This window comes from Schistocerca americana, chromosome 2 (assembly GCF_021461395.2).
Source record: "Schistocerca americana isolate TAMUIC-IGC-003095 chromosome 2, iqSchAmer2.1, whole genome shotgun sequence".
Lineage (NCBI taxonomy): Eukaryota > Metazoa > Arthropoda > Insecta > Orthoptera > Acrididae > Schistocerca > Schistocerca americana.
The window spans coordinates 416,666,014-416,680,799 of NC_060120.1; the positions used below are offsets into that span (position 1 = coordinate 416,666,014).

At 37.5% G+C, this 14,786-nt stretch overlaps 1 protein-coding gene across 1 annotated transcript in view; it reads right to left on the minus strand.

Moving 5' to 3' along the window:
• Positions 1-214: 214 nt before the first annotated feature.
• LOC124595135 (ribosome biogenesis protein BRX1 homolog) overlaps positions 215-14,786 on the minus strand; it is a 48,371-nt gene continuing 33,799 nt past the window's right edge. The window contains exons 5-7 of the mRNA XM_047133734.1: positions 14,435-14,570; positions 6,878-6,972; positions 215-714 (exon numbers count right to left, since the gene is read on the minus strand). Coding sequence (XP_046989690.1) covers positions 424-714; positions 6,878-6,972; positions 14,435-14,570 — 522 coding nt within the window. The 3' untranslated portion in view covers positions 215-423. The remainder of the gene's footprint in view (positions 715-6,877; positions 6,973-14,434; positions 14,571-14,786) is intronic.

Consider the following 14,786-nt stretch of genomic DNA (forward strand, 5'->3'; position numbering starts at 1 on the left):
GAAGTTTATTCAGAAATTTGTCACAGAGAAAAATGAATCCGGATGTTAAATTTTCTTATCTACGAAATTAATACAAACACTCTGTAGAATTTTTTGACACTTAATGAAAGTGGGCCAGTTTACAAGTTTAAAATAATCATTTCAACTTATGTACATTTCAGTTCGTAAGCTGTGATGAAGATATTTAGTTTCATGATATTAGTAAACATGAAAATTCTGTGACTAAGCAAATTTATTTTCCACAGCATCTTCTGGATATTTCACAAAAAATTATAAGCATAAGGGTTAAGAAAAAAATATTACAAATACTGCAATATCTTATTTCTTCCAACAGTTTTACTTATATATACATAACACATCCACATAACTCATAACATCTGCAATAAGATCATTTCAGGTGTCACATGAACAGATTTTAAATTATTATTGTACATTTTCAGCTGGTCTGTTTTTCTTCTTCTTTTTCTTCAGATTCTTTTTAAGTAACCTCTTTTTCTTATCAAGTTTATGACTCCTTACTTTTGCTTTCAGTTTCAATGATTTTCCTTCTTTGCTCGCAATGTCGGCTGCTTTTTCTATGGGATCGCCATGGAATATATCATCTGTCTCATCTAACTTGTATGATTCTTTAGGCTTTGTTTTTTCATATGCCACTTTCTGCTCAATTCGATTTATGTACTTCCCTGATGCAGCTTTGGCTATTTGCTGACGGTACTGTAAACAGAAAAGTGTTTTAATACGCATGTTTACATCAACATCCTATAAACATTTCAACAAGGTTTTTAAGGGCAGGAAAGATGGTGGTATTATACAAACACGCTATGGAATTTGAAAGCTTGGGTGGTATTAATGGGGGAAAATAATGTTAAGCACAGAGGCCAATAATAATCAAATAAAAATAAGCTTCACTGTAATTTAAAAATGCTGAGCAATCTAAAGTACGTGGAATTCTACCTGAAATTAATCAATGTTTGCTCACAAGTCCCTTACTGTAGTGGTCTGATTAAAATCCTTCTGGGCATACTGTGCATCATCTTATAAAATTCTTAATAAGCAAAATACTAAAACAACTGATGTTTCAGTCCTTCCTTATGGCACAGACTAGTTAGCTGGTAAGTGAGTATTTATATATTGTTGATCAGTCCAGACCCTGACAAAAGCCAGTCAACATGGCCAAAAGGTCAGCTATGTTAGCTTGTTAAGAGCCAACTGTATAAATGTCACTGACTGCAGATCAACTTTGGCCCTAGTTCAGAAAATAAACCCAGTTCCAAATTCGCTATTTTGTCAACTTGGGTTAACTGAACAAGGTTCAGTGTTGATCTAAATTACCACAATACAAACTTGGCAACATCGCTGTATCAGCCACATCGTGATTATCGTGCTTCGACCACAGATGTAAATTATACATCATAGATACACAGTATTTATTACTGCAGTTTTTGTGTTGTACAGGCAGAGGAAAACAAGTAAAAAAAAACTTCTTGAACCTCAAGAAACTCCTCACAACCAAAAAACATTGAAATTGTCAGATTTCTGTAAAGTACACAAAAATAAATGATTGAGAATTGGCGTCTAATGCTTTCTAACACTGAACGCTGCTCACCACAGCAGCCTAGAACCCTAGGGGAAACAGCATGTGGCACAGTCATGCAGTGTGGTCATAAAATGTAATGCTGTCATAATTATCTTCATAACAAGTATCATACATTATACATTGCATCCTGTCATTAGTAGTTGGATGGTGCAGCTGATTTGACTATAGACGACAGCTGCTTTGCTAACAGATTTCAGCTGTTTGCTGAAGGCGATAAAAATAAGCATAAACAGGTTGACAATAGATTTAGGTGGCTTTCTGTGTGATGAAAGTTTCATTACTTCTCAAGTTTTAAAGCCACTGTTATTTCACAAAAAACAAATTATCAGCACAGAGAGCAGCAAAAGCATTCAGGGTGCTTCTGTAAGAGTATACAAAAATGTAACAGGATATAGAGAATGTGCCACTGAACAATTTGAGGTACAGAACCTCACGTTGGCGAAGCCAGCTTAAGGAGACATGGAAGTAAACTTGTCTACAGGTTTATCTAGCATTACTGTTTTGCAGCTTATATACAGCTCATACACATACAAGTTTACACATACTCTTACTGTGCTGTTTATTTACATGTACATTCTTTATTTCCAGCAAGAAAGCAAGGAGGATGAGTCTGAATACTAGGAAATCATAATGCAGGCTTTGTTTACTTTACTTGTCCATAAGGTGGCTCTGTTGTATCTTATTTACCTTGTCTTGTGACAAAATGTGCTATGAATCAACAACAGATCCATTCATTACTCAGTGCTATTCAGAGAAGTACAGTACAATATAATGGAGAAGTACTGATACAGTCTTTTCTGGTCACTGGTTTGGAAGGAGAGGACCTATTCCACGGCCTGCAAGGTCACCTGACCTGATTCCCCTTGATTATTTCCTTTGGGGATGTATATAAAGTCACTTGTGTGTGAAACCACAGTGGATATGGAGAGGGAATTAGTAGGCAGAATTGTAGCTGCCTGTGATGTGATTCGAAACATACCAGGGATATTTGTCAGGGTGCGTCAGACTTTTGTTCGCCAATGTCATGCTTGCACTAACATTACAGTTTCAGCACATTTTGTACAATACAGTACAAATGGGGTGTTTATTGTGTTAACGATGGTATTTGCAGTTAACTAATGTACATAAAAAAAGTACACAGTAATGTGATTTTATTCCTATTACCTCCTTAAGCTGGCTTCCGTGACCTTAGGTTCCTTACCTCAAATTATTCAGTGGAGCATCCTCTATGCCCTATTAAATTTTCACACACCCTGTATATTTGCACTGCACAATTTGGTACAGCTGTCATCAACATGAATTTCGGTTTCACCACCAAAATGATTTACCGAGCATAGTCCTATTCAGAGATATGGGGGGTACCTTTAGTACAACATGGACTCCAAATCACAATACAACTCACAATTTTTACGTTAACAAACATGACTAGAGATGTAGAAGTGGTACTTGAAAAATAAATAAATTAATAAATAAAGAAACACTGAGAACTGACCCGGGATCGAACTGCAGGCCTTTACGACCATAGTCCCATTTGCAACCAGTGCTTATGAGCTGGCTGATAAATATCGCTTCTGTAATTTATTTACATGAGCTCACTATATCTGGTGAATGTGTGTGTAATGTTCATAACAGTTTAAGCATGTTTGGTGGTCAGAAACTCAATGAACTGTGTAGTAATGCTATCCGAACCTAGAGAACGTTTGGATGTTTTGTGTTGTACAGATGGAGCAAAACAAGCAGAAGAGTTATATTGCTAATAACCAATCCTACAGATCAAAACATTATTTCAAACTTTAGCAGTGCGGGAGTGACATATTCATTTGCCATTTTCTGTGGTAACATCATATTTATGATTTACTTATTTTCAACTTCTATTTGTGCAAAACAAAATCTGTTGTTTTGTAATGTTACTATATTGTGAACTTAACTTGATTCACAAAATTATGTCAGTCAAATATGATCCTAATTCATGGTGATTTCTGAGCATATTCTCTGTGCTAATCTAAGATGGGCTCTAAGTATTTTATATGATGACACACAACAGTATCTACAGAAGAATTTTAATGAGACTGACATTGGTTGTGGAAACCTTCATATTATATCACTGCAGTGTTGCCTGCTGTGTTTATTATTGCATTTATTACAGCCAATGGACTTCAAAACACTAACAATAAAATATAACAAGATTCTCTGGGTTGGATTCATAAAAAATAGGTCCTTAACTAAAACATTATGATTAAGTGTAGGACTTCATTTGTAATCCTAATTATATGTTTTACTTGGATATCCATACACAGAAGCTTTGTATTGGGTCACTTCAGGTGATGATGTCCAATTTTAGAGAAGTTCACCACTGAACCATCTCATATTGTGTGTGCAAGCTGGCTAAATGATTACAGGAGAAGCTGCAAAATTTTAGCCAATCTCATTAGCTTTGTGAGTAGCAGTCTTTTAAATGAAGAATCACAAAACTGGCGTGGTGATATTTCAAAAATTTTGCCCAAATTTGAAGTTCTTTATTTTAAGTTTGATGGCACTGGTTCACTATGTTTGGTAACACTCAAAAGTGTCAAATTTTGTCACGACAAATTTTTTCCAGGTTTGAGAATCTCGATCTCTCCACTTAATTTGATTACAAGTTTAATCACTTTTGGATTTATAGTTTTTGAGACACGTGGGAGCTGAAGTAGACTGAAAATTTGCTGCAAAAATAAACAACCTATCACAAAAGTGACATACAATCCATGCACTGACCACTACTTGGAATAACATTACTTTCTTTACAGAATATGAAATTTCTATGAATGCCTTTTTTCCCCCCAGGAAGTCTACAATTATCCAGTGAAGTCTATGCACCTTGTTGTAAGATCTCACTATTTATTTGAAAGCTACTGAACTAACCATGCTAAAATCACTTTTCACCTTTCTAACTCTTTTAAGCATCCTCCTCATTCTGTTAATTTCTAACACTTTGTAGACCAAGCCTGAGTGTAGGTCAGGCTGCAATTTCATCGACGAGTCACCTACCATTGAAAACTGGACGCATTGCATATTAGAACACTGTACATATGTCTCACTACCTGTCCCTTGACTGATGCTGCCTTTTGTTGTCAATTTCTAGAATTATCTCGAAAGAAACATTAGCGAACATAATAGCTGCTCTCACAAATATGACCGCACTGATGTAATACCATGTGTGTACTCATTAGGTTTCGCACTGTTCTGCAATTGTGCTGTTTGTTGAGTGAGCAAAAAATTTTGGAAGCTCAAGAGGAAAAAATTTCTCAATAACTCCCTTTTTTACTTTTTTAAGGATAATTATACTTTCTGTCATCATTATTTTAAAATTCGTAATTTATCAAAGAACCAAAGTAAATATGAAAAACAGATCTTGAAGCTTGATCTTTTGAAGATATATCAATTACATATGTGCCAGTAACACTTTAAATAAAGGCACAGTTTCCTAGGCCTGAGATTTTCCTAAGGGGCTGGTCTCCAAAGCGTTAATGGACCAACGCCTTGGCACCCTCGAAAATCTGAATTTTCGAAACACGAGTAGAAATGTGAAGTTGTTCTTTTACGTTTGACAATAGCTGAATACCATCTGGTAATCCATACACTCTTGTTTGCCTGAAGCTGCTTGCTGATGTAACTCATCACAGTTCAAACCACTAGCAGTTACTATTTGTTTGCTTATTAAAGTTTGTGCTTTTGAAATTGTGTTTATATCGCGTTTACCGACTCTTTGAAGCTCCAAGAGAACATAAAATTGCTCTTATAATTTTCACACATTTCCATCTGCATATCTTCAGCAGATGAACCTGAGGAAACCAATTTCTTATGAGTTCCATGTGACAGATTATACACAACTTTTGCCTAGCTGTACTGTGCTGGCTAAAAATTTTACTGCTGGTGTGCCAGTTTCATTAACTCTGTCTCAATTTTTAAAAATTTCACGATTATTCTTTAAAAAATGATTACTAACTTAGCAGGTATTCATACTTTGTCATAAAAGTGACTTTATGGGGAAAAATGTGTAGTACTGCCAATAGACACAAATAAAAGTAAAAAGAACTAAAATGATGGGCTGGATACGTGGTTTTTATACACTGATGTGCCAAAGAAACTGGTATAGGCATGCATATTCAAATACAGAGAAACGTAAACAGGCAGAATACAGGACTGTGGCCAGCAATGCCCATAAAAAACTACAAGTGTCTGGTGCAGTTGTTAGATCAGTTACTGCTGCTACAATGGCAAGTTATCCAGATGTGAGTGAGTATGAATGTGGTGTTATAATCGGTGCAAGGGCGATGGGACACAGCACCTCCGAGCTAGCCAAAGGTCCACTCGTGTACCCTTGACTCCACGACACAAAGCTTTATGCCTCGCCTGGGCCCATCAACACTGACAATGGACTGTTGATGACTGGAAACATGTTGCCAGGTCGGATGAGTCTTGTTTCAAATTGTATTACAGATGGACTTGTAAGGGTATGGAGACAACCTCATGAATCCATGGACCCTGCGTGTCAGCAAGGGACTGTTCAAGTTGGTGGAGGCTCTGTAATGGTGTGGGATGTGTGCAGCTGGAGTGATATGGGATCCGTGATATGTCTAGATACGTCTCTGACAGATGACACGAACATAAGCATCCTGTCTCATCACCTGAATCCATTCATGTTCCTTGTGTCCTATGGACTTGGGCTATTCCAGCAGTACAATGTGACACCCACACATCCAGTATTGCTATGGAGTGGCTCCAGGAACACTCTTCTGAGTTTAAACACTTCTGCTGGTCACCAAACTCTCCAGACAAGAACATTATTGAGTATGTCTGGGATGCTTTGCAATATGCTGTTCTGGAGAGATCTCCACCCCCTAGTACTCTTATGGATTTATAGACAGTCCTAGAATTCATGGTGTCAATTCTCTCCAGCACTACTTCAGACATTAGTTGAGTCCATGCATGTTGTGTTGCAGCACTTCTGGGTGCTTGTGGGGGCCCTAAATGGTATTAGGCAGATGTACCAGTTTCTTTGGCTCTTCAGTGTATGTAAGTACTCGAATATACAATATACTGTTTCGACTATACACTTAGGGATTTCTCAGGCACACTGTACAGTGACTTACAGTGTAATAAGAGAAAAATATATTTTAATGTAGCTGAAAGCACCATTTGCAGAACAAAGGAATCACTGAAAAGGTAAAAAAAAAAAAGAAGAGAGACACAATCGACAGAATACCAGCACCAACAGAAGTCAAAGTATAGAAAACGTACCTTAGCAGGAGAAATATACGAGGCATTCTCCCACAGTGTCTGCCCACCAAAACTTGAACCAAATATCTTGACAGGATTCAACACAAATCGTGGCCCTAAAAAAAAATATAAGACCTATAAAATTCCCTATTTCTGTTTACACAACAATTAAAACAAAAAAATAAGAATTACATAAGCAAATAGGTTTATATGTACTTTCTACTGAAAGAATACAAATTTTTCTGTCAAGATATCTAATGAGTGTTTCCTCTTCAAAACTTGATACTAAATGTTGAATATTTAACAAAAAAAATGGATAACATGATGATGCAAAAACCACAAAACATCTTCATATTGTTATCTGCACAAGCCTGCACGCTTACACTCATTTGCGGGCCACAACAAACTTTTGGGATACTGTCTTAACATAAACTTATTTTGTAGACATGAAAAAAGTTAACTTGAAAACCATTTATCATATGAAAATAGCTGCAAATAATGACCAAAACATCTAAGACACAACATACAGAACTTAAATTCATCTAATCATAACCTAAAAAATAGATAGATCCCTGTATATTTGTAATTGAGAAAAATGCCCCTCTTACTGTAAAGAAATAAGATTCAGTTAAAATAACTACTGAAACCCATGTACTCAAAACCAGCACACAAGTGAATTTAGAAGCCAATATAAAATTAAGTGATACAAGGCAAAATCCTGGTGTGGTTCCAATAAAAGTATCTTTGCCCTATCTAAACAGGGGAAAGAAAGAAAGAAAGAAAGAGATATATGGCATTACGTGATTATTGATTTCTCTCTTTCTCTTTCATAAATGCTGATGAATTACTAATGGGAGGGGAATAAGAATGCTAAAGTCAGGACACAATGCAACCTACGAGATATCATTTGTGACAAAGCTCAAATAATACAAATAATGCACATATAATACAGATGGGAACAAAAAAAGTGGTTTTGTTTCTTTTATTCTAGGCTATGATGACAGAAATTGTCACCAGACTATCAATTTCCATCTCTAGTCACCCTCTTCACATCTTGCTACCGTCAAACAGGATGATTTTGGATGGTTTTGTCATTATTTTGATTGTTATGGAAGTGGTAGGGTATATGCGTAATGAATAAAATATCCCAGAACCAGAAAGTGTATGCGTAGGTATATTTATCTGAGGCACTTAACTAAAGTGTCCGAAGTCACCCCATGGACTGTCCAAAGTTACAGTATATAGAGGGCGAATTCGGACAGCTACTGCCTTTTTTTAAAATTCAACATGCTTTTTATTTGATTTTGGTGACATTTTACACATTTTAAAGTAGCCCTTTGTTATGAATAAGAGATATGGAATGATATAATGATTTTTATATATTACAGATAAGTTCTGCACGAGCTCGTTTAATATTTTCGCTTAAGCGAACAGAACGATCTTCTGACTGTCGTTTGAGGAATAAATGCACCCATTCTTCTCCTGGCAAATTATTATGAAATTTCTTCTCTTTTCAGCCAGATTTAACAAGGTAGCCTTTAACTAAATATCTAATATCCAATTTAGTGAAGGGAAATCCCCAATGTGCAGCCCTCAAGATACCTTGCTTCAACATTATTTCTCCTTCTTCTTCATTTAGCACTGGCTGTCCTCCCATTATTTTTTTTTTTTCAGATTTGCTTTCTGCACTTTATTTTGTAGGGTTGATTTAGGTATACCATACAAATCTCACGCTTTTCTGTACGATAATTTACCACTCTGAATGTCACGAACAGCTTTATCTAAAAGTTATGGATCCTAATTACACCGTACTTTAGCACCTCTCCTGCTCTTATACGTTCTTGGCATTGTCCAACATCGCCCCACACAGTACACAGTTTTACAAAAACCGTTGTTATTTTATAACCTTGCATAAGAAACTCGACAAACTTGTACAGAAATTGTCTCAATGGTGTTAGCTACTGAGCGCATCGACAATTACAGTGACAATAACTTCCCACTCGGCGCAACAATAGAAAGTTTCCATTTTATGATAAAGCATGGACTTTTAACATTGAGACTGTTCATCAATTATTCACCTAGGGAAACAATTAATGCAAAATAAAAGTTGTGGGAAGTGATAAATGCAACCTTGCGCTTAAAATAACTGGCGCACGGACGTTAAAATAAGTAACTCTTTGTTTCCATGCAGAGGCAAAGAGCAAATAAGCCATACTGTCTGAATTCGCCCCCGTGTCCAAAATAGCCCCGTTTGATGGTACTTATTTTCTGCTTCAGTTTACAAAGCGACACTGTAGTACGACAGACATGTTCTACTTTCCAAAATTGTGATACAGTCATGAATGAAAACAATGATGCGAGTTTGTTTTTAAAACTAGAAAAATAACGTGAGCTCAAAAGTTGTGTGGCTGCCTTTCCTGACTTTTGGTTTATTCCTGGAATCACCATTACTGTAATATATATTCCAGTTCGTTCTCTCTCATCCCTGCACCTAATTTTATCACAGCTTTGTAGGTGTCTTTCTTTCCTTATCTAGAATTCAATCATCTGTTCTTCATTACTTCTTATTTCTCTACTTCCCCCCCCATCAAATCTGCTTCCTACATGCACACCAGTCACCTGGGTCCTGCAGTTTGAATGACAGCTGTTGTACTGGCCTATTACACCTAGAGTTACCATACTGCAACATCCGCTCTCCTAATCACAAAACTTATTTCAACACTTAAATCTGTTTATTATGCACCATTTCTTTCTATTTATTTCCTTTTCACTTTCAACTGATGGTAGGCACTAAACATAACTGTGTCAACCTCAGCTTCTTGCAGCTTTTCAAGAATCCATCTTCAAACAGATCTTTAATTCCTTCCTTTGAGCTTTTAAAAGTGCAGCAGACAACTCATTTGAGGCCCGTCTCTTCCTATCACTGCTACAATCACTTTTGTCGAATAATGTTCATTCTTGCTTTTTATTTTTGTTCTTTCTGTGGGCTTACAACAGTCAAAGAATTTTAGCACATTGTACCTTGCGTCAGTTGAGAAAATTCACCCTCATCTTAGCCTGACCTATACACTTCTCTTGAAATCTTTCCTGGCACTTGATATTCTTCCTAATGGACTTAATATTAGCACTGATATCTGACTGCCCCCCCATGAACCATGGACCTTGTCGTCGGTGGGGAGGCTTGTGCCTCAGCGATACAGATAGTCGTACCATAGGTGCAACCACAACGGAGGGGTATCTGTTGAGAGGCCAGACAAACGTGTGGTTCCTGAAGAGGGGCAGCAGGCTTTTCAGTAGTTGCAGGGGCAACAGTCTGGATGATTGACTGATCTGGCCTTGTAACACTAACCACAACGGCCTTGCTGTGCTGGTACTGCAAACGGCTGAAAGCAAGGGGAAACTACAGCCGTAATTTTTCCCAAGGGCATGCAGCTTTACCTTTACCGTATGGTTAAATGATGGTGTCCTCTTGGGTAAAATATTCCAGAAGTAAAATAGTCCCCATTCGGATCTCCGGGCGGGGACTACTCACGGGGATGTCGTTATCAGGAGAAAGAAAACTGGCATTCTACAGATCGGAGTGTGGAATGTCAGATCCCTTAATCAGGCAGGTAGGTTAGAAAATTTAAAAAGGGAAATGGATAGGTTAAAGTTAGATATAGTGGAAATTAGTGAAATTCGGTGGCAGGAGGATCAAGACTTTTGGTCAGGTGAATACAGGGTTATAAATACAAAATCAAATTGGGTTATGCAGGAGTACGTTTAATAATGAATAAAAAAATAGGAGTGTGGGTAAGCTACAACAAACAGCATAGTGAACGCATTAATGTGACCAAGATAGATACGAAGCCCACACCTACTACAGTAGTGCAATTTTATATGCCAACTACCTCTGCAGATGACGAAGAAATTGATGAAATGTATGATAAGATAAAAGAAATTATTCAGATAGTGAAGGGAGACGAAAATTTAACAGTCATGGGTGACTGGAATTCGATAGTAGGGAAAGGAAGAGAAGGAAACGTAGTAGGTGAATATGGATTGGGGCTAAGAAATGAAAGAGGAAGCCGCCTGGTAGAATTTTGCACAGAGCATAACTTAATCACAGCTAACACTTGGTTCAAGAATCATAAAAGAAGGTTGTATACATGGAAGAAGCATGTAGATACTGGAAGGTGTCAGATTATATAATGGTAAGACAGAGATTTAGGAACCAGGTTTTAAATTGTAAGACATTTCCAGGGGCAGATGTGGACTCTGACCACAATCTATTGGTTATGAACTGTAGATTAAAATGGAAGAAACTGCAAAAAGGTGGGAATTTCAGGAGGCGAGACCTGGATAAATTGAAAGAACCAGAGGTTTTACAGAGTTTCAGGGAGAGCATAAGGGAACAATTGACAAGAATGGGGAAAAGAAATACAGTAGAAGAAGAATTGGTAGCTTTGAGAGATGAAATAGTGAAAGTAGCAGAGGATCAAGTAGGTAAAAAGACGAGGACTAGTAGAAATCCTTGGGTAACAGAAGAGATACTGAATTTAATTGATGAAAGGAGAAATGCAGTAAATGAAGCAGGCAAAAAGGAATACAAATGTCTCAAAAATGAGATCGACAGGAAGTGCAAAGTGGCTAAACAGGGTTGGGTAGATGACAAATGTAAGGATGTAGAAGCATGTATCACTAGGGTAAGATAGATACTGCCTACAGGAAAATTAAAGAGACCTTTGGAGAAAAAAGAACCACTTGCATGAATATCAAGGCTCAGATGGAAACCCAGTTCTAAGCAAAGAAGGGAAAGCAGAAAGGTGGAAGAAGTATATAGAGGGTCTATACAAGGGCGATGTTCTTGAGGACAATATTATGGAAATGGAAGAGGATGAAGATGAAATGGGAAATCTGATATTGCGTGAAGAGTTTGACAGAGCACTGAAAGACCTGAGTTGAAACAAGGCCCCGGGAGTAGACAACATTCCATTAGAACTACTGACAGCATTGGGAGAGCCAGTCCTGACAAAACTCTACCATCTGGTGAGCAAGATGTATGAGACAGGCATCCTCAGACTTCAAGAAGAATATAATAATTCCAATCCCAAAGTAAGCAAGTGTTGACAGTTTGGATTATGTAGAAATGTTGGAACACGTGAGGCAATACTAACCCTACGACTTATCTTAGAAGCTAGATTAAGGAAAGGCAAACCTACATTGCTAGCATTTGTAGACTTAGAGAAAGCTTTTGACAATGTTGATTGGAATACTCTCTCTCTAATTCTGAAGGTGGCAGGGGTAAAATAGAGGGAGCGAAGGGCTATTTACAATTTGTACAGAAACCAGATGGCAGTTATAAGAGTCTAGGGGCATGAAAGGGAAGCAGTGGTTGGGAAGGGAGTGAGACAGGGTTGTAGCCTATCCCCGATGTTATTCAATCTAAACATTGAGCAAGCAGTAAAGGAAACAAAAGAACAATTCAGAATAGGAATTAAAATCCACGGAGATGAAATAAAAACTTTGAGGTTCGCCGATGACATTGTAATTCTGTCGGAGACAGCAAAGGACCTGGAAGAGCAGCTGAATGGAATGGACAGTGTATTGAAAGGAGGATATAAGATGAACATCAACAAAAGCAAAACGAAGATAATGGAATGTAGTCTAATTAAATCGGGTGATGCTGCGGGAATTAGATTAGGAAATGAGACACTTAAGGCAGTAAATGAGTTTTGCTATTTGGGGAGGATATAAAATGTAGACTGGCAATGGCAATGCAAGCATTTCTGAAGAAGAGGAATTTGTTAACATCAAGTATTTAAGTGTCAGGAAGTCGTTTCTGAAAGTATTTGTATGGAGTGTAGCCATGTATGGAAGTGAAACATGGATAATTAATAGTTTGCACAAGAAGAGAATAGAAGCTTTAGAAATGTGGTGCTACAGAAGAATGCTGAAGATTAGATGGGTAGATCACATAACTAATGAGGAGGTACTGAACAGAATTGGGGAGAATAGGAATTTGTGGCACAACTTGACTAGAAGAAAGGATCAGTTGGTAGGGCATATTCTGAGGCATCAAGGGATCACCAATTTAGTATTGGAAGGCAGCGTGGAGGGTAAAATCGGTAGAGAGAGACCAAGAGATGAATACACTAAGTGGATTCAGAAGGATGTAGGTTGCAGTAGGTACTGGGAGATGAAGAAGCTTGCACAGGATAGAGTAGCATGGAGAGCTGCATCAAACCAGTCTCTGGACTGAAGACCACAACAACAACAACATGTCTGACTGCCATCCATCCTTTCATACAAACACTTTTCTGATTCCAAAATCTGTGTACCTCACAACTCTGTCTCTAGATCATCACACCACTCCATCACAGAGAATAATTTGCTGATTTTGCTCCACTTGCAAAATCCATTCACCCTTTGTCAATAATTTCCTGCCACCCAGTTCTGAAATAGAGACTGTTGTCCTCCAATAAGTGGATTACCTTCTTGAACAAAATCTGAAGATGGTACCTCAGCCACTTGCACTTTTTTTTGCGCCTGGGACTACCTCTATCTATCCAACAAAGAACCTATCATCAGATCCTCTCTAACCCCTTTTACCCCCAGAACCTCCCTTGCTGATCTACTACAGCTCTCACATCTCATCCCCCACAGAACACTACGTTTCCCAAAAACCTTACCCAGAAGTATAGCATTATCAACAATCACTCTTCCAAATACATTATTCCTACACACGCACCTCAGTCCTTTCAAAATGTTTTATTTTTTAGGTCAAGCTCAGTTTTAACCTGCTTTGCTTTACTCTTTCCCTTCAGAGAAAGAGTATCTTCTTCACCACATATAGTGGTAACTGTACTTCCACCATATGATCTGTTCTTGTGTAGCCCCCCCCCCCCCCCTCTTTCCCTAGCCACACTTTTCTTCTTCTGCCATTTTCCACACTATTCCTTCCCTGCTAAAATGCTGTATTTACCTCCCCTCCCAAATACAATCACTGTCACTTTAGGAAATTTCACTTTTTTTCCTTCAACTCCTATTGTGTTATTGTCACTGAAAAGCAACTGTCTTCCTCTCTGTCACATCTTCCATTATCTTCCCACCATCTTCTCATCCTGCACCTTATACTCTCTCAATTGAAACACACCTTCCCTTGATCCAGATTTAACATATGGATAAATTAGTGTAGTGAAATGTATAATGTGTACATCCCAACTTCATTGTACTCAGGTTATACTGAGGAATTTATTTTTAAATATTGAAACAAGCAACATTTCTGCTACAATATGCAACAATAGTTTTCAATTCTTTAGCACTGTTATGTCACAACTATTACAGCAATTCTGGAATTAACACATCTGATGTCACATAATGTCATAACATTTAGTGAAGTTAAGTGCTCAGTGGAAAGGCATCTATCTCATTAGCTATTAAAAGTTTGTATACCTACCAGAATATACTCATTTATCAGTCTACAATGTGCTACTGCTCATAATATTCTCAGTCTGGAATAATACTTCGTATCTTGTTTTACAGAATTAATTCAAACATCAACACACACTTGTTACATTTTAAGCAACTTGTACATACCTATTTCAGTAAGAGCACCATCTTCAGAGAGAATCTGAAAATTTCTAAACCATATTCGATTGTCAAGAACAGAGAACGTGAAGACATGGTCAATGAATGGCTGACTTCTTGGATGTTTGTTTGGAGTCCCGAATACCTAAAAATTAGTACATACAATTTTAAAACTGTAAACTCAGCCAATACAATATCATGAAGTTAAATGCAGTAATTTAATTCAGTATCATGTACACATTGCATGACATGTTCTGCTCCTAACAGATGGTATGAAGGACCATACAACAACTACAAAATATTTCAATGGAATGTTGCAAAAACTGTGGTCCAGATCGCTCAGTAGATTACATAACAGACA